The sequence below is a fragment of the Mauremys mutica genome, chromosome 6 (assembly GCF_020497125.1).
Source record: "Mauremys mutica isolate MM-2020 ecotype Southern chromosome 6, ASM2049712v1, whole genome shotgun sequence".
Taxonomy (NCBI): domain Eukaryota; kingdom Metazoa; phylum Chordata; order Testudines; family Geoemydidae; genus Mauremys; species Mauremys mutica.
The window spans coordinates 56,603,174-56,623,747 of record NC_059077.1 but is presented as its reverse complement, the minus strand read 5'-3'; the positions used below and the strand labels follow the sequence as shown (position 1 = coordinate 56,623,747).

The window sequence follows — 20,574 nt, the reverse complement described above, 5'->3', positions numbered from 1 at the left end:
CTGGGAGAACAAAATAGGTGAATCAGCAGTATGGGAAAACAATAGGTTACAGCCTTCATTAAAACATGTCACCAAACATTCCAAATGTAAGTGTCCAGCAAATAGTCCCTGCAATTTTGAAACAGACCTTAATAGTCACAAACTGCATTTCTGAACTAGTCTGGAAGGCTACGACCCATACTTTCGTCAAATTCCTTCTCAAGACCCATTTTCCTGTGGGGCAAGAAATAAGCTAAGTAATGAAGTCTAGGTTGAGTGGCAGATGAGGATAGCTGATATTTATCAATGTATATAGGAAATAAAACCTTCAAATTATTTGGAACCATCTAGTTGCCCACATAGCTAGCCAGGTAACTTCATGATCTTATTATCTTTTTCCCCCCTTCCCTTCTACTATTTGTTGCACTCACTCGTGTTTTGTTTCTAATAAGACTGTAAGCAATTCATGTTTTCCTGTGTGTTTGTACAGTTCCTAGCAAAATGGGGGTCTTGACTGGGGCTTTTGAGCAGTGCCAGAAGGATTTTATAAATAACAATAATCTTGGAGGCCATTTTAATACAACCAGATGTGCACAGATACCCTAGTGCTCCTGCAAGGGGAAACCTTGTACCTGTACATGGCCCCGCTGTCCATCTTAGAGAATTTGATAGGTCACTATTCTTGCCCACCTTTTCCTTTGATGTTCAAATCTTAATGCATTGGCATTAAGAACTGGGGAAAATGGAAGGAGATTCACCACATGGAATGACTACCACTGGAAACAAAAGAACCTAAGATTAGCAGTATAGGTGAAAAGAGTGAGAGTTGACTGCCAGTTTCATAAAGTTGTTCCAGCCAAGAGTGAAGGTTTATAAACCCAAGCAAGGCGTTTTAAAAGTTCACTCATAGGTTACAGGAGGAAAAAAACAAAAATCCTAAACATTTACGGCACAGCTGTTGTTAAGCTCATGAAAGCTTCCTTTCAAGTCTGGTGTGAAACTTTACTCTTTTTCCACAGGGGAATCTGATTTTATTCCAACAGTTACCTCAGCCTTCTCTATTTTGAGGCTCTAGGAATAGGCAAGCTCACTTGTGTTCTATGGCAATATTGAGAAGACTAAAAGTTTGTCTATACACAGTTTTTGTACGACTTTAATGTATCAGTTTAGAAACTGATGTTAAATTGATGCAGCCCCCTGTGGATGCAGGTATACTGGTACAAAGGTACTTATCTTGATTTTTCAGTTTACATGCTGAACTGAAAAATAAAAATAAATTCATTTAGTTTTGGGTCTAACAAATAACTTTGACCCAAAATGTGGGTTTTTTTTTTTCATTGCAGGTCATTTTTACCTGTGTTTCACTCTTTTTTAAATTCAGCAAATTATCTACATAAATGCTGTTTCGAAACAAAAAGTCAAAACAAAACTTTTTGAAATGGTCAAAAGAAAATATTTGGAAATGAAATTGCACCTATTTAACTACATCAGTTTCCACACCAATATAGTTAAATCAATGTAAACTATGTGTAGACCATCCCTAAGGCCTCTAAATGTAACCCAGATATTTATGTATATAAAGGGAGTTTTTTCAAGAATTTGGCCCTCAAGTGGGACTAGCCCAAATATCAGGGTGCACTTTGCAAGGAAGACACACTCCAGGTTAAGGTCCTCCCCATTATGAAAGGTGGAGAATGGAGTTGCCGAAAGCAGCAAAAGATAATGGAGTGACGTAGTCACATTGTAATCTTTGCCTTGTGATATAATATCATCACATATTATGCATAATATAATCACATTGACATAAGGTATATCACTAAAAGTAGCAATACAGACAAATATAAGAGGGATATCGGGAAGCTATCAGAAGTATGTGACTGATGTCCGTAACCTTCACTCTACCCTGAAAAGCTAGAAACTAATTGAATTGCAGTGATGGTGGTGGCAGTGAAATAAAGAACCCTAGAGAGCCTGTTGTGATCAACTTTGATGGTGTGATGAGACTTTAGGCAAAAAGAAACTGGTAAAAATCAGTTGCCATTTGGATCAGAGTATTCCTTGTGGAATTTTAGGAGCAGTGAGTCACTTGGAGTACCTGGGCAGTGATTGGTAATATGTTTTGAAAGTAAACACCAAGGATTGCTGGTGCTGCATGTGACCTAACTGTAAGGCTAGTATGTATTTTTTTATTTACTTTAAATTTTTACAAAGAACATAAAAGAAAGCCTATATGTCATGTTAGTTTCTTTAAGTGCCAATTGTCTGCTCAGTTCTGTACAAGGCACAAAAGAAGGCATGGTCCTATTTCAAAGAGCTTACAATTTAGGAGACAGATAACACAATCAAACATGAAATGCAGCAGGAGAGCCAGAGACAGGCTCCATTTTACAGCATATTTTTAAGATCATGGGATGTGAAAGAATTTTTACTGACATGGACTATTGTGGACTATAAAGTCCACAAATTTATAGAATTTGTGGACTTCACAATTTATTTTTGAGTAAGGACTTGAAAATTGAGAAGGGTGGGTTCTTCACACACAGCGATAGGATGTGTGGCCTTCAGCATGCTCATTTTTAAAGCTTTGGAGACCACAGGTGGGAAGACTGGGAGGCATCACTTAGAGTTTAGTGCAAAGACCAAAGATGGAGTATGATCCAGAATCTGCAGACTTGTTTCTTTTGTTCCTAACAACACCAGAGTAAATGATCAGCAACACTTTTATATGCCAGAAATATCTAGTGTGTGTGTGTGTATGCGAGCGTGCATGCGCGCGCACCTGAGAGAGAATTAGACCATGCAAGTAAATTATGCTAAACTCACTATAATGATACTACTCTGAAACCTATAATGAAACTGTATATGATAAATAAGAAACTTTCAGAAAGTTCACTGATACTTTTATAAAGGCACTCATTGCCGTAGAATTTAGGCACCATAAATGTTATCGAAAAGCCAACATTAATGTGAACAAATCATACTCTTCTTTCCTTTGTGGATTTTCTGCTTTCCAACAGGATTTCTATTGACAGACCATGTATGCACATGCCCAGGGGTGGCTCTAGACATTTCACCACCCCAAGCTGGGCGGCATGCCGCGGGGGGCGCTCTGCCGGTCGCCGGTCCCGTGGCTCCGGTGGACCTCCCGCAGGTGTGCCTGCGGATGCTTCACCGAAGCCGCGGGACCAACGGACCCTCCGCAGGCACGCCTGTGGGAGGTCCACCGGAGCCACCTGCCGCCCTCCCAGGGACCGGCAGAGCACCCCCCGTGGCATGCCACCCCAACATGCGCTTGGCGTGCTGGGGTCTGGAGCCGCCCCTGCACATGCCACAAATACTCAAGTCTGATTTGTGGTAGTTCATCACTGCCTTGTGTTCTGGGCAATGCACGGATGTACTGTGCTTCCCTGAAACAGCACCCAAGCTCTCTCATGTTCTACTGTGCTGCCTCTTAGGAGGGCAAAGTGTGTGCTCCCCTCAACAGCAAAATTGTAGCCACAGTTACTTGGGCCTGAAAGTTTACAGGCACAGAGCATGAGGCTGGATTTTAAAAATTAGGCCTCTAATGTACATTGAGCTGGAAGATCTTTAACCTAAGCATTTCCATTTCTAGTTCAAATACTCTTTAGACTGCTTCATAAACACCATTCTGTATATGAAAGAGCTTCTTCGTAAAAGCCGCTTCCTAATTTTACTATTCTTTCCCCCATCTCACAAAAGGTGTGAGCCATTTTCTGCATGGTCAGTTATTGTTTATCAAACTTCCTTCTCTGGTTTACTGTGGTCTCTTTTTCAAACTTCCAGGCTCCAGGTCATTTGCTAGGTGTGTGTTTGTTTTATTTTTTTTGGTTTTTTTAGCACACAGACACCATAGGCTTTTTTTTTGAGGGAGCATGCACATAGCAGCACAGTTTAAGCAGGAACGGGAAAGGAAGTTATTACTGCTCTCTTCTGGCTGCCTGTAATAATAAATCATAATTTGCCATTGCCTAACCAGTGAGTAGAGAGTTATCTTCATGAGTTTATGTGACCCCAAAAGTTTCAGTTTACATACCCTCTCCCTTAGTGATCTTGCTTGTGGAGAGACTTTTCCTTCCTGAAGTTAGTCAAAGGTTGCAAGAATTGAAGTTGAAGCTTCAAAGTACAGGAAAAGTGAATGTTGTCTTATCCTATTGCTGTAGTGGAAATCCAGCTGGTAGTGTTTAAATAACAAGGGTGTTAGACTTCATGTCCATCAGTGAGGTCCTCAGCATAACACCCAGCTTTGCTCTTTGCTTTTAAACTCCATACCTTTAGAGAAATAATGTGTGTATGTATATTTGTGTGAATATATGATAATATAGAACTAAATCCTTAAATAATTATTCGGGTAATTATTATTACTTAACCAAAATTCTTATTGAAAACTGAATGAGAACTTCAGGATTTGCCATACTGATGATTACCGCTATGCACATACTCTATATGTTGTGTGTGAGAGAGTATGAAAGAAAACACATGGAAACAGAACATTGAATTGATATGTACATAAAGAGAGTATTAGAGTTGACTACAAAAACAGAAGTAGTAAAAAATTCACATATACCCCTTTGGATATTGTAGACATGGAAGTAACATTTTATCACTTTGGAAATTTAAAACATAATAAAACTTACTGTTTTACTTGGTTTTATTTCAAATCATTTTCACTATTGTGGTCATTTTTAAACGGGGCTCTGGATTTAAAGTTCTAATTTACACACATGAGAGAGACTTCCATAACTCACTTGAGGCTTTGTCTCTCATTAGCTATGGGCCATTTTCTTAGTGATGGTTAAAAAGATATTCCCCTTTCAACCTACATTCCCCTTTCAACCCTTGTGTATTAGTTCTTTCATTCTCACAAATTTGTTTTATATATATATATATATATTTGTGTACTGTAGCTTTAGATCACATAAAATACAACAGAGTAATGTTATATCTATTTTATTTTTATTCTATAAAAATCAGAAAACTGCATATTCTGGATTCAGGTTCCTTCTTTTGCTGTATTGCCAACTCTTGCAATTTTATTGTGACTAGTGATTTTTGTTGTTTTTTTTTGTGTGTCTCTTGAAAACATGATGAAATACTGCCAACTCACAAATTTTCCCTTATTCAAAATTGCCACTATTCCTATTTTTGTCAGTGAGGCTAAAGCCAGCAAGATGGCTGCCGTTTCCTTGCAGTCACATGGAAGTGAGGCTACCCTTAATGAGGGCACTGAGGTGAGCAAGAGGCAGATTTAGGGGTTGAAGGAGGATGGGGGGGGCAGTAGGCAGGCTGAGGGGAATGTCGAGGACCGTGATGGATGTGAGAGATGGAGAGAATGGCAACTTTTCCAACCTGGGGGTGGTGGTGGGGAAAGGATGTCTCCTCTGAGCAGCCAGCAGAAGGCAGTATTGTAGTATTGCCAACTTTTGTGAACTGATGGTCAGTCATTGGGATTTAGAGCCTGTAGGAGGAGCTGTCACAATAGCTGTCACAAGAAGCTCCTCCAATCCCGTGACCTTCAGGGCTCAGCAGAGCTGTGTGCAAGAGCCTTGGGGCTAAGGACATAGACCTGCCCTGCCACTGAGTCTTGCCTTCAGTGTATGATCCTGTAGCACAGAGAGGGTCCTGAGACAGTGGAAGGCAGTGGAGAGGGGACTCGGGGAAAGGCTGCTGCTGGGTCAAGAGCTCCAGACTCAGCAGCAACATTCCCTGTGTCCTGCTGCCTTGGAACTTCTCCTGTACTTGGGATCTGGGTGGAGGAGAAGCCCTGAAGGCAGTGAGCCAGGAGATGGAGGGACTCAAGGATGTGGTACATCTGGGTACAGGGAAGAAGAGAACCATAGGGGGCAGCAAGGCAAGGAAGTGGGGGAGTCAAGATAGGGATGGAAGTTCCCCTATTTTAGAAGGGAAGAGAGGGAAAGTAGAGTCTCCATCTGAGCAGCCAAGCAGAGGGGTGCATTTTGTATGCATTAAACACTGACTTTTCAAAGTAAAATTACCACACAGACATAGCCAGAAGAGTAGAGGGAAGTATGAAGATTAGTTAAAGAATTAGTTATACTCGTCGAAACTCCTGTATAAGTACTCTTATTTCTGTTTGAGGGGTTTATTTCTCTTTAGCTTAAACCTCTTCCTAATTGATTTAAGATCAATCAATATAAACTTGGTTTAAACTGAAATAAAAGTGTCCACACATCCTTTGGCACTGGTTTAATGGAATGAGTTTAAAATCATATCTTAAATTAAATTGGTACCAATAGTGTATGTAGATGAGTCCTTAGACTCTGGTCCTCTGTGCATGGTATGGACCCTACTTAAGTCCCTATCTGGACTAGGAAAATGTTTTAAAATGATCATTAACATATTTTAAACACTGTACAGCACTTAGCATAGACTAAGGGCTGGTCTACACTGGGGGGGGGATCGATATAAGATACGCAACTTCAGCTACGTGAATAGCGTAGCTGAAGTCGAAGTATCTTAGATTGAGTTACTTACCGTCCTCACGGCGCGGGATCGACGTCCGCGGCTCTCCCTGTCGACTCCGCTACTGCCGTTCGTGTTGGTGGAGTTCCGGAGTCGACAGGAGCACGTTCGGGGATCATTATATAGCGTCTAGATGAGACACGATATATCGGTCCCCGAGAAATCGATTTCTACCCGCCGATACGGCCGGTAGTGAAGACGTACCCAAGGTTTTAGCACCTTTGAAAACACATTAGCTGGTCAACCATAGGTTCCCACATATTGTCAACTAGAATAGCTAGCACTTTTTTAAAGTTGTTAAACTATATCTACACTAGTTGCAAACTCAGTTTAAAGTTGTGGTATGTAACACGTTTTCAAATCTGGCCTATTTTCCTGTTCTAGACAGGGTTGTTGATCATGGCAAGAAATTTCTTCTCCCTTTCGTCTCTTGTTGTCCCCTCTACTGTTCCCTCGGTTCTTTGCTTGGCAATGGCTAGTAGAGAGTTTTCGTAAGTTTAGCCTGCATGTGGATCGGAGGCCTTAAACCTATTCTCATGGTAATTGGATTTCAAGGTGAATTGACTCACAAAAGATTGTCAGGAGGATTTGGTAGCCCACCCCACCAGAATCTGAAGCTCTCTTCACAGCAGTAGGTGTACTGGTAAGTTCACAGGTCCAAGTCAGTAGGAGAAAGGAGCCAGAAAGGCTGGCAGTCAGAGCCAAGGGAACAAGAAGAATAGGGAAGAATAAGATACAAAGTTAGCACTGGTAGTGAGCCTGTGCTGTCTAGTTAGCTCTCCCAATGCTTCATTTAGATGTTGAATAGTCTAGTAGACAGGACTGAGACTGGTGGGGCACTACACTTGAGAGCTTGGGAGACAAGGAGCAAAAGTTTCTCATTATCTCTGTCTCTCTTTCTCTCCGTTTAGTGTGAATTTCCCCTACTTTTAGATCTCTTTCTTCCATAATGTGACACTAGACCCTTTGAGCTTTTTTCCTCATTCTCTCAAGCCTCTTCTTAAATCTGAGTGGCCAAACAACTTGCTACTTTACTAGATATGGTATTCAAATACCTACACAGTGCTTTGCAGGCCAGGGGACACTGGAAATACTATGTGAAGGTACTCTCCCGGGTTCCTTCCACAGCCCAACTTCTACCAACTTGGCACACCAACATGAGACAACAGTAGACTATATACTCGAGACTTTTCAATACAGTTTTCCCTCTTCTTTCTTCCGTGCTTTGATCAGCAGGGAAATAGTTAAGAGTGTTAAAGAGTTAAAAGCAGCAGAAGTGTGATTCTCAGCACAGGTAGACAATACACACACTAATTCTGCTTGAGCTAATGTGCTAAAAATAGTAGTGTGGCCATGGTGGTACAGGTGGCAGCTTCGGTTAGCTGGCCAAGTACAATCCAGCTTGACCCCCTGGGTTCAGGTAGCTTGCCTGTGCCAATCTGGCCACACTGCTATTTTTAGCGTGGTAGCTCAAGCAGAGGTAATACACATATGTCCCCCTGAGCTGGGACTCACATCTCCTAGCTGCCATGTAGACATACCCTGAGACAGACCTTACTATTTTGGTTTATCCTCTAGTCACATTTTGTAAGTTTTCTTCAAAGCTATGAAGGATAGAGACTTTTAAAAAAACTGAAAGCTTAGATCTGGCGCATAAGATGGTTGTTAGCAGGATAAAGTACCAGTTTGCCAATCCAGTGCAATGCAGCCAAGTCAAGTCTCTTCTTCCACGGTTCTGTATGGTTCATTACAAGATTAGACTCTTTAATGGTAGCCTGGCAAATACCTTCATTGAAAATATTAGCTGGAGGCAAATTATCCATTAAATCATAGAATTATAGGTTTAGAAGTTACCACAGGGGTCATCTAGTCTAATTCACTGCCAAGATGCAGGATTTGTTGTGTCTAAACCATCCAAGACCAATGGCTATCCAGCCTACTTTTAAAAACATCCTGTGAAGAAGCTTCCACAACCTACTGAGGCAGTCTGTTCCATTGTTCTACCATTCTTACAGTTAGGAAGGTTTTCTTGAGATTTAACCTAAATCTGCTATGCTGTAGTTTGAACCCACTGCCTCTTGTCCTGCCCTCTGTGGCAAAAGAGAACAACTTTTCTCCATCTTTTTTGTGGCAACCTTTCAAGTATCTGAAGACCACTATATATCCCCACTTAATCTCCTCTTTTCCAAACTAAACATACCCAGCTCCTTCAGCCTTGTTCGAATGGCTTCCATTCCATCCCTTTGATCATCTTTGTCACTCATCTCTGGATCTTTTCCAGTTTCTCTACATCCTTTCTGTACATTGATGACAAAAATTGGACACAGTACTCCAGCTGAGACCTAACCAGCACTGAATAGAGAGGTACTATCACATCCTGTGACTTGCACGTTATGCCTCTGTTAATGCAACCTAAAATTGCATTTTCTTTTTTTGCAACAGCATCACACTGCTGACTCATGGTGATGCTGTGATCCACCACAACTCCCAGATCCTTCTCAGAAGAGCTGCAGCCAAGCCAATTTTCCTCCATTATATATTTGTTAATTTTTTTTCTCTTCTTGAAATGTAGCACCTTATATTTGTCTTTCCTGAATTTAATTTGTTGTCTATAGCCCAGTTCTCCAATTTATCAAGATTCCTCTGAATTTTAGCTTGATCTTCTGAAGTATTGGCAACCCCCCACCCAGCTTTGTCATGTGCTAGCTTGATCAGTATGCTTTCTATACCTACATCCAGGTCATTAATAAAGAAGTTAAATAATACTGGACCCAGAACAGATCCCTGTGGAATTCCACTTGAGACTTCCCTCCAATCTGACATTATTCCATTAATAGTTACTCTTTGTTTGCAATTATTTAACCAATTATGTATCCACTTAATGGTAGTTCTGTCAAGCCTGCATTTCTCCAGCTAACTTATCAGAACGTCAATAATAATGTATGGCTTTTCTCTCCTCTAGTAGATGCCTTTGGGGTGAGTGTCTTGACTGAGCTCTGCCAGAGAGCAAAATCTCTGTGCCTTCTACTTAGGAAAACTTTATATCTATCAGATTTTAATCAGAGTGCCAACATTTTGTCTCATTTATAGGTGACAGGTTTCTAACAGGCTTTGGGAGACCAACGAGGAGCTATTATCCAATCTTGTAGATGGTGACCAATGGCAGGCAGGTTGATAGAAAGATCTGTAGCCCCAGACGTCAGATGAAGATGTTAGATGAGTTTGTGAGCTTTCTATACTTTGGATCATGTTTTAGACTGATGGTAATGGGTCCCATTCCAGAGGACTAGATTACTCAATTTGTAGTTGCTTTGACGAGGCTCAGTTAGAGACTCCGAGTCAGATTTCCACCAATATGACTGGTATTTCAGTTTGTGTACCACTACCTGGTTCCTATGGCACTAGTAAGAGTGGTCTATGTTTTAGCCTGGTACCCCAAATTGGCCTCAGGTTTGGTAATTGGAGGTGGACTATGGCAGACAATAGTGACTCCACATTTAGAAGCAAGCAAGCCCTGTAGCAAGTTATTCTGTAACACAAATCAGCAAGAAAAGTGTGTTGGGAACTTGATGTTCTTTAGGTTTATTATAGCTCCTCAAAGGCTTTTCTCCTATAAGCCCTGTATTAAAATTGCAGGGACTGAAAAAGGCTGGGTAACTGTTTTATTAAGTTTAAAGTTTTAATAGAGTTGCAGCTTGAGGCCTTTATACCAAAGAATTGTATTGTGAGTTTTATTTGCACCATTCACAATATAGTACCAGCAATATTTTGTGTATTGCCACAAAACTACTACTTTAATGTCACACTCCTGTAATCACTTAAACCCCTGAAAACAATGAAATTCGCTGGCCAGGTGAACATTTGTTGGTTTATACTTATTGTAATATCTTTAACACTTTTTTTGCACCAACACAGCCAAACCTGCTACATGATCAAATGGAGTGTTTCTCCGGGGAAGAGGAAAGCTCATTCAAATGCCAGTCATAAAGCAGAAGTTAATCCTGCTCTAGGATGGACTAACTACTTTGCTTTTATGAGTGGGAGTGAAGTGAAGATTTGAAAGAGTCATAGGAAGGGCTTACAGGCATATCCCCTCTCCCAGGTGAGCAACTGGAGTCTTTAGAAATAAGCACCACGTCCCCCCTCTATAAGGAGGGGTCTTCAGAGAAAATTCTTCCAGTTGCTCCCCGGCTGTGAATTCTTCTGTCCTTCCCCTGCCCCATTACTTTTACAAACAATTCACAGAGCCCAGCACGTCTACTGAGAATTTGTGCCCATTTGGGTGTTCATTGAAACCTGAGGAATGCCATAATGATATTATATCATATCTTAACAAGCAAATGAGGGTGGAAGGCCTAGAGGAAGGAGAGACTTCCCAACCAACTCAAATTTTTAAGAAGAGTTTATACTCAATTCATGAAATGGATGAAATTTTGGACCATTTCTTATTTTGACTGAATCAGTTTGCCCATTCCTAATTAGGATTGGCCGGAAGGGCTAAGTGTGCCAGAAGCCCCAGAGAGCTCTTATACCAACAGCTGTAGAGGATAAATTTTGATTGGTGGAGCCCTATAGAAATAGAGACATATTTTAATAACCTTTCTCAAATTTTTGAATATTTATTCCTTATTACATTTGTTATAACAACAACTATAGATATTATGGACCCCTCACAAATAGCTATTCCCACAAGCATGCTTACATCTATTTATAGTTTAATTGACTTCAATGTGGTTAGGCGAAGGAGTAAGCATGGAACTAAGTGTTTGCAGGATTTGGCCTTTTATAACATAAATTGTGGCATGCTGATAATTTCTTTTGACAAAAATGTTATGCTGTCATATATAACTTTCTAGTGTCACAAGTATTGATACTTTGTTACAATATCAAGTATGTCAGATATCTAACTGAATACAGTAGCATGTCAATTGACAGTACAGAGTCGCAGTTGATAACAGCTGTATTAAAATTGATCCACAATAAAGAACAAATATATTTGAAATTAATGACCAAATTTTCAAAGGGGCTTCAAGGTGGTTTTATTTGTGCATGTGAAAGTGATAGATTCTGTCACTTGACTGAATAAATCAATAAAATTTATACATGTAAAAGTATGTGCACAAATTTTCATCCATGCAAATAGAGGCAACTTGCCTGTAACTGTTTTAGCTTCCACAGTGCTCATTGGTCTGGGACTTTTTGGTACAGAATATATTTTAACATAAACATCACAACCAGACTATTATATTCTGTATGTAAAATAGATATATACGTTATTAGGGAATAAATTATACTGTGACTTCCTTGTGTTGTCCTTAGTAAATATATATTTGATATTTTTATTACACATTTGTATTCTTCTGCATACTAAGGCTGTATTTATGAAATATATATTTTGCCTGTGGGAATGGTGATATGTCTGATGTTATGGGAACCTGTGAATAAGGATTGAAAAGTTTTGTAAATTAACTCAAATTACAGAGTTATATTCTATTTCATTCCATAGAAAATTCTACAGAATTCTATAGATTGCTGAAAACAATATTTTTGTCCCTTTGCCTGGGATGCTATTTTTTGGGCTGCTCAGAGGAGATCTGATTTGCTCCAGCCAGCTAGCATATAGTGGAGCTTTCTCACATAGCTCCCAATGTGTGCTACGTTCATTGTATGAGATGAGTCACTGGGGCAAAAGGGAAGGCCCCTCTTGCTTCCCATCTGTGACTACAAGGCTTTTTCTCCACCCATCCATGTATTCATATGGACATGGTCATGGATAGCGTGTATATTGCAAAACTCTGCTGTTGTTCATGAAACTTTCAAAAAAATAGGCTATGCCTTCATTAGAGTAATTAAGTTTGTTTTCCCATCCTCTGTTATGAATTGAATTGATTTACATAACTAATGCATTTCCTTTCTTGTACTCCCAGTTCACTACATTTAGCCTTGCATACCTGTATATCCCATTGTAGGTTGTCTTTGAAGGAGAGTTTAGTAGTTGTGTCCTATCAGGCACCAGTGAGATGATGGTGTTTCTGTCTTTTATATTCAAGTTCAGTTAGGAGAATTAAGAGGAAACAAATCCTGTAAAGAAGAATAGCCTTAATCATTGGACTCAGACATGCTTGTAGTAAATCACACTTGCATCTACTTTAAGGCACTTTTATATTGCCAGCCCAGTGTAAATGGATCACAGTGTGAATTAGGCCCCTGAACCAAGGGAAAGAAGTATATGAGTCCAAGGATGAAGAGGGGCTCTGTGCAGCAGGACAAGAACCCACATATTGGTGACTGGGGAAGCCTGCTTAACTCATGGCACAGCCCAGGAAGGAGAGCTGTGAGATGCAAAGTAATGCACATTGGAAAACATAATCCAGAAAATATCATATTGCTTCTATATACATCCATGGTACATTCACATCTTGAATACTGCATGCAGATGTGGTCGCCCATCTGAAAAAAGATATATTGGACTTGGAAAAAGTTCAGAAAAGGGCAACAAAAATTATTAGGGGTATAGAATGGCTGCTGTTTAAGGAGAGATTAATAAAACTGGGACTTTTCAGCTTGGAAAAGAGACAACTAAGAGGAGATATGATAGAGGTTTATAAAATCATGACTGGTGTGGAGAAAGTAAATAAAGAAGTGTTATTTACTCCTTCTCATAACACAAGAACTTGGGGCCACCAAATGAAATTAGTAGGCAGCAGATTTAAAACAAACAAAAAAGTATTTTTTCATACAATGCACAGTCAACCTGTGGAACTCCTTGTGAAGGCCAAGACTATAACATGGTTCAAAAAAGAACTAGATAAATTCATGGAGGATTGGTCCATCAATGGCTATTAGCTAGGATGGGCAGGGATGGTGTCCTTAGCCTCTGTTTGCCAGAAGCTGGGAATGGGCGACAGGGGATGGATCACTTGATTATCTATTTTGTTCATTCCCTCTTGGGCACCTTGCATTGGCCACTGTTGGAAGACAAGATACTGGGCTAGATGGACCTTTGGTCTGACCCAGTAAGGCCATTCTTATGTTCTTAGGAGATCTCTGAACCAAGGGGAAAGAGTTGTGAGTACAGGGACCAGGGTAGAAAGAGACCTGTCTGAAAGACTCTCCAGAGAGGCCAGGTCCTGCATTGAGAGTGGCAGAGCTCCCTGGCTTACTTAGTGCCACAATGAGCCTTGGTTCCTCCCTGAGCTCCAGGGCTGAGACATCCTGTCAATTTTAATCCACCTGTCAACTTCTTCAAAATGGGGTAGAAAAGGGCATCACCCCAGAGATGACACAAGACAGATATCTCCGTCTCCAGGACACTCAGAAGCAAGTTGTTGGAACTCATCTTAAACTCTGAAGCTGAAGGGCAGCTAATGGCCTAAAATGAGTCCCTCTGGCTCCTCAACTCCAGCTTGAAACCAGCTTAATCCACCTTTCCTCTGGCAATGACTTTGCAGCACTCTTGGTACCCAGCACTTCAGATAGTGGCCCTACTGGGTGCCTTATAGTATACAAACCATAGGCCTGCAAGCCAGCATTCTCTGGCCCACTTCTAGGGTTAGAGCCCTTTCTCTTAAGAGTGAGAACAATCAAGAGGCAGAGGTAGAGGAATAATTGATCCCAGCAGCAGTTTTGTCATCCTTCCCTGATGAGGTAATCAATCCTTTTATGCCTTGTCCAACAGGTGACTTTAAGGCATTCTAAGACCCGATTATATGCATGGGTGCGACTTTTAACATCCCTCTAGAAGTAGTATAAGAGAAGTTACACAAGCTGCTAGACATGCAGCCACTGTCTATTATTAACTAGAGAGTCTACATACGAAGGACTTGTGGCAGACTCCAGCATTAATACCTACCACTTCCAAAAGGATGCATAGACAGTACTGATTCTGCTTCTCTTCTGGTCTCCAGATGAATAATGGCAGCTACCAGACAATGTGCACTGGGACAAATTGTCTTAGTTTATGGAATGACTCACACAGGAGTGTAAGATCTGAAATCCATCATGTGAGATGGGCAGCTGATAGCTAGAACTTTCCTGCTGGCTGCTTTGATGCATCTGATATGTCTGCATGCACCATGGCCACATGGGTTGTGCTCTGAAGATCCTCTGAGCTCCAGTCATCGAGAATACCCAGGGAGGTCCAAACCATGACTGAGGATTTTCCTTTTGAGTGCTGTGATCTCTGAAACTGAAAGACTTATGAGACCTTCCACTCACTAAAAGGACTCTAGAGCCATTTTGCACTCTCTGAGCTTGAATCCCACTCCCGTAGCCCCAGGGGGAAACAAGCCAGATTTCAAACCTTTGCTCCATTCTATTGTAATCCATTGGAGCCTCCAAGGAAGAAGCGCAGGTCCCTATGCAGAGGACGCACTGCCTCTTCCTCAGATATGATGCACTTAACATCTTCCTCTCGACAACAGGTTTCATGCCACCTTCAAGAGACTGGCATAACCTTTGGAGGCTCTTTACCCTTTTCCCTCACTTTTGGCAACTGTCTTTTTCTGGGAGGGCTGGGATGGGGAGTGGAACCTGGATTGGGATCAAACACCGTGGATCCAGGAGATTATCAGCAACTGATATTACAGTTCCAATCCCTTCCTACCCCACAGCCATCTTACCCATCCCTCTTTAGGGATCCCACTCAGAAGATAATGTGAAAGCAAGAGGTGGACTCATCTTGGAGCAATGGAAGAGGTTTCATTACAGTTCAAGGATCAGGGGTCTTTATTCTCATTATTTTCTCCTTCCAAAGAAAGATGGTTAGCCTCCCATTCTGGACCTTCAACATCTCAACACCATATATCTGCCTTACAGGAAATATGTCAGATTCCTAGCAGGAACATCTCATTACCAGATCAGTATCCTGCCCTTTGGTCTACCCACAATACTGAGGATGTACTTGTTAGCCGTAGTGGCTCACTTAATGAGACAAAGGATCCAAATGTACGTATATCTCACGGATGAGTTGATCTTTGGAAGATCACCCCAGCAAGTGACAATAGACATAAGTCTATTGATGGATGTTGACATAATTAATGCATAGCTGTGATGTTTAATGTCAGCACAATAGACTTATGTGACACAGACTGAGAAATGCCAACTGTTCTGCTCCAGAGTGGCTCCCATCTAGACTCCCTGTAAGATACCTTTTTGAACCCCTGGACACTGGGACTAATGTATGCGTTCCCCCCCAACCCCGATCTCTGTGATATTGATGATCCTGAGGATTTAGGCAAGATACTGGATTGAGGCCCATGATAGTCCCAGCACAGGCCAGGAAATTCTGGGGAATTCAGATCTGGTAAGCTTCTCAGTGGTAGCTGCTGATTATTTTGCCTGTTCTGCCCAACAGTTTCGCAGCACAGCAGTCAGATGCTATACCAGCTGGCTGACGTTCACCAAAAGAAGCTGTTCAGCTGAAGTTCAGAACTTCCTGCTCCAAAGCAGGAAAGCCTCAGCCAGACTGACTTATAAAGCTTAGCAGAAGAGATTTTATATTTGGTCATCTCAACACTAGCTCTCTCCCTTGACAACACTTATTTCAGTGATATTGGACTATTTACTAGCTCTGAAACAATCTGGACTTTGTGATTGTTCCTTAGGAATATTTGCACATCACCCTCTTTCATATTAAGGGCCACACTGTATTTTCTTACCGTACAGTGGCTAGATTCCTTAAGGGCCTTATTCATGTTTTCCCTCCAATTTTGGAGTCATCCCCCTCTTGGGAACCTCAATATAGTATTAAGAGGGTTGACAGACTCTCCCTTTGTTCCCTGTACCATCTAACCGTGAAGACCATTTTTTTTAGTAGCCATTATATCCTCTTGACAGGTAGGGTTGATTCAGACCCTCAGGGTGTGGGTCCCCCTTATACAATGATTCATAAGGACAGGATTATTCTCAGGCCTCATCCCAAATTCCTGCTCAAAGTTGTTTCAGAATTCCATGTGAACCAATTTATTCATCTTCCAGTTTTCTTACCCAAACCTCATTCCAGCTTGGGGGAAGCTAGACTTCATACACTTGATTTAGTAAGGGCACTGTCATATTACCTTATCAGGACAAAACCATTCAGGAACACACCTAGACTGTTCATAGCCATTGTGAAAATGAAAGGGTCAGTTTCCTCACCAAGATTATCAGAATGGGTCTCTAATTGTCTAAGAACATATTATGATCTAGCTAGGTTAGATCTACCTACCCACATAAGAACTCATTCTTCTTCGAGTGATTGCTCCAATGCATTCCAGTTAGGTGTGCGCGCCGTGCGTGCACGGCTTCTCCGGAACTTTTTTCCCTAGCAACTCCGGCGGGCCGGCTGGCGCCCCCTGGAGTGGCGCCGCTATGGCGCTAAATATATACCCCAGCCGGCCCGTCCGCTCCTCAGTTCCTTCTTACCGCCCGTGACGGCCGGTCGGAACTGTGGAGTGCTCGTTGGCCTCCACTGCCCTAGCTCTCCTATCTTGTATATATATAGTTAGTTGTTTAGTTAGTGATTAGAGTTATTATAGTTGTTATAGTGTAGTTGTTCTAGGTTTTAGTAAACGGTTAAGGGGGGTTTCCCCCCCTTTTCCCTTCCCGGTGCGGGCTCATGCCCAGGGCACCGGGCTTCAAGCCCTGCGCTGTGTGCCAAAGGCCGATGCCAATTGGCGATCCACACGACGCTTGCCTCCGTTGCCTCGGAGAAGGACATCGCACCGACAAGTGCGTTATCTGTTCTGCTTTTAAGCCGCGGACACGCAAAGAACGGGACTACAGGCTTAAGCAGATCCTTATGGAGGCGTCGCTCCAACCTTCGGCACCAGCGGCGCCGGCGCCGAGAACCTCTTCGGTGCAGAGCGCACCAGCGGCACCAGCCCGCTCCGGTACCGAGGCCCCGCAGGCTCCGCCTCCGGCGCCGAAGACCCGGCACCGCTCACTTTCGCCGACGAGAAAGCGCAAGCTCGCTAAAGCAGTAGCTAAGTCCCGCGCTGCAGACTCAGCTAAAGTGCTCGTGCCGCCTGCGCCCACAGTGGTGACTGTGCGCAGGGCAGACACCGTGCCGTTGATCTAGCTAGGTTAGATCTACCTACCCACATAAGAACTCATTTTCAGTTGCTGAAAAAGTGTGCTCTGTGTTTCTGAAAGCTAAACAGAGTATATTGATAGTACAGTATATTGTTCAAGCTGTATAATTTAGGGAAGCTGGGCATGATGATCTTGTAGGGGCAGTGTGTAGGTATCTTTCCCTTGGAATTGTTTTTAAAGGATAAGTCAGTTGGTGCAATCAGCATTTCCACCACAACAAAGGGAGGGGGGAAATAATGCCCAAAAGTATATTTATGAACTGTAGAGGTAAATCATCTCTGGCAAGGGTTATTTAACAGTATTCAGAGAGGAGGCAAGCTCCATAAGAGTAGTGAAATTTCTGTAGCCTTCCCTTCAGGAGTGCCGCCATCTTTTTTGCTGCCCTAGGCAACGGAAGGTCCCGCCCCCGAAATGCCGCCCCCAACAGAGGCGGTGGAGGGTCTGGCCACTGCAGTCATCACCCCCCAAATGTTAGCGCCCGGTCGCCTTATGGGTTGCACCGGCCTTGCTTCCCTTCAGTTTAGTAGCAGAACTTTCACAAGCGACACCTGGGAGCTCCCTCCAGCACATCACTGTTGTTAGCCTTTGGCTGTCCCAGAAGGTTTTGGTTCCTGGAACTGATGGATCACCCTAGATCACCCGCTTAATCTTCAAATAGAACTGTATGACCCAGGACTTGGTATACTACAGTGACTCTGCTCATGTGGGTCTTTTGACCTGACTCTTGACAGGGTGTGTAAGAAGAGCAAGGTGATTTTGGAACAGGTGATTTCTATAGTGTATGAAGAATCAACATCTTCATGTGTTTTATAGAATTTGAGCCTATTTGGGGCCTTCTGCAATGATAGAAAATCTAATAATTTTATCTATAACACTCATACCATTCATATCTTTCATCAAAACAAGCTGAATATTTTTACAAAATTCTCCAAGGTATATTGGACTTTCCTCTGAACCATCTAGTACTGGCCACTATCAGGGATAGGTAAAGGACCACTGGTCTGACCTGGTATGGGAATTTCTAGGTTCACTTTGCAGTGGTGGTGAATATTTTCCAGCCAGCCAGAGTATTATTTTCATTACATTCATTTTAAAATATGCATAAGTGGAAAACAAAAAATGACTATTTAAGATGTGGAAATGCAGCAGTGATTTGGTGGTAATATTAGTAGTGCTCAGTGAAAAGAATGTGCATGTGTACTCTTTAGAGGAAATAGAAAGAGCAAGACAGTTTATATAGGATGTTGGCAAACATTGCTTCTGTATCAAAAGTATGGATTTCAATGTTCATGTCTGTTTATGATATGAAAAGTAATTCACAACAATGGTCTCTCATCCTTTCAAAGTAGTCTATTATGTTGAAAAATAGTTGATTCTACTAACAAAGAAGGGCTGGCTTTATACAGAGAAATTATCCATGTAGCCATTACATGAGAGGAAGTTGGAAAAAGAATGACATTTAGTACAACATATACAATGGTGAAAATACTAGTTGTGAAATGCAGTTTCTATAACTATAATTCACTTTCTTTGATCTGTTTTTACCAATTAGGGTCAAGAGATTAAAAACTTTTGTCTGTTTTTGATATCCCTCTTCCTTTGCAGTCCCTTTATCTTGTCGACCAGTGTTGAGTTCTAGGGCATCTTTGTCAATTCATGTGTGTTATTTGCAGCAATCATTTTATTGTTTTTAGTAATCACATCATTTAGATATGTCATTGTGTCAAATTTTAATGGAGGCTAGTATATTAGAAAACAAAATAATATTGATAGGCTCTGATGATAGTGTGCATGCGAAAGACCACAAAGAATTCTGGGACCATAGTAGGAGTGCAGGGCAGCTAAATTGGATAGAAAAAGAAAAAAAAACCTTCAAGTCAAAGTAAGATTGTACTGAAAATTAGTAGATGATAGTCATGAGTAGCTTACAGTGAACCACGGGTTCCAGCTTCCCTGAAGCACAGAAATAGGAACTTGAAAAAACTTGTAAAAGGTGTCCTCAGGGAATCTTCCATTTTTTCACTATGATACCTTTCATCCTAGAATTGTCAAGCCACATGGAAAATAATAGGACTGAATAGGTCAGTGAGTTAAAAGTTAGTATTATTTCTTTTATCAAAAATATTAGGTCTTTCTGTATGTCTGGAACTGTTAGGATTTGGATAAACTTTAAAACCAGTGAAGTCAACTTGTATTAGTCTCGCTTTTTTTAATTTAAAATCATTATCTGTCACTAAGCAGACACCATTCAAGTGAAAAAAGAACTTAAAGCCCATATTTTTTAACAGATGATTCAACGAGAGGCAGATGTAAAGAATAAGGTAACTGCTGTGGCGTTGACAGACTCTGTTCACAATGTGTGGCATCAAGAAGCTGGCAAAACTATTCGAGAATGGATGCGAGAGGTGAGAATGGTTTTTAAACGAGTTGGGGCAGATAGTGCTTTATATGATTCTACAAACGTATTTAAATACTGACCTCTTCCATTTCTTTAAGATACACAAGAAAGCATTGTTAAAGAACTGTGTAAACAGCATGCCTACATCTGTCCCTGAAATAATTTCAATTAAAAACATTTTGGGAACTCAGTCACCAGTGAAAACCAATCAAAACTGACTGTAGTTTTCTTTTCTACTATACAGCAAAGTATGCACAAATATATAAGGCACATGATCTGGTAACAGAGTAGGGTACTAGGAGGCACTTAGGACTCCTGGATTCTGAATCTGCTTGCTTTGTGGAGCAAGTCCTTTAACCTTTTTATGCCTCAGTTTATGATCTGTAGAACTCCTGTAAATTTATCCACCTCACACAAGTGTTATGAGATTTAATTGTTTATAAAGTACTTTAGAGATCCTTTAGTGAAAGGGCAAAGCATTCTTATTACTTCTGTACTATGGGAACTCAGGTTAACCTGATATTGGTTTATGGCCAGCAAGCACAACTTCTTTTCTGTGGGTGGAATATAACAGAATACATTTATTATGCATTTTAAGACTTAAGTATGGGCTAGCTGCAATT

At 41.4% G+C, this 20,574-nt stretch overlaps 1 protein-coding gene across 1 annotated transcript in view; it reads left to right on the top strand.

The window, feature by feature from the left end:
• Positions 1-20,574, top strand: part of FAM172A (family with sequence similarity 172 member A) — a 340,598-nt gene that overhangs the window by 230,978 nt on the left and 89,046 nt on the right. The window contains 1 exon segment of the mRNA XM_045022184.1: positions 19,842-19,958. Coding sequence (XP_044878119.1) covers positions 19,842-19,958 — 117 coding nt within the window.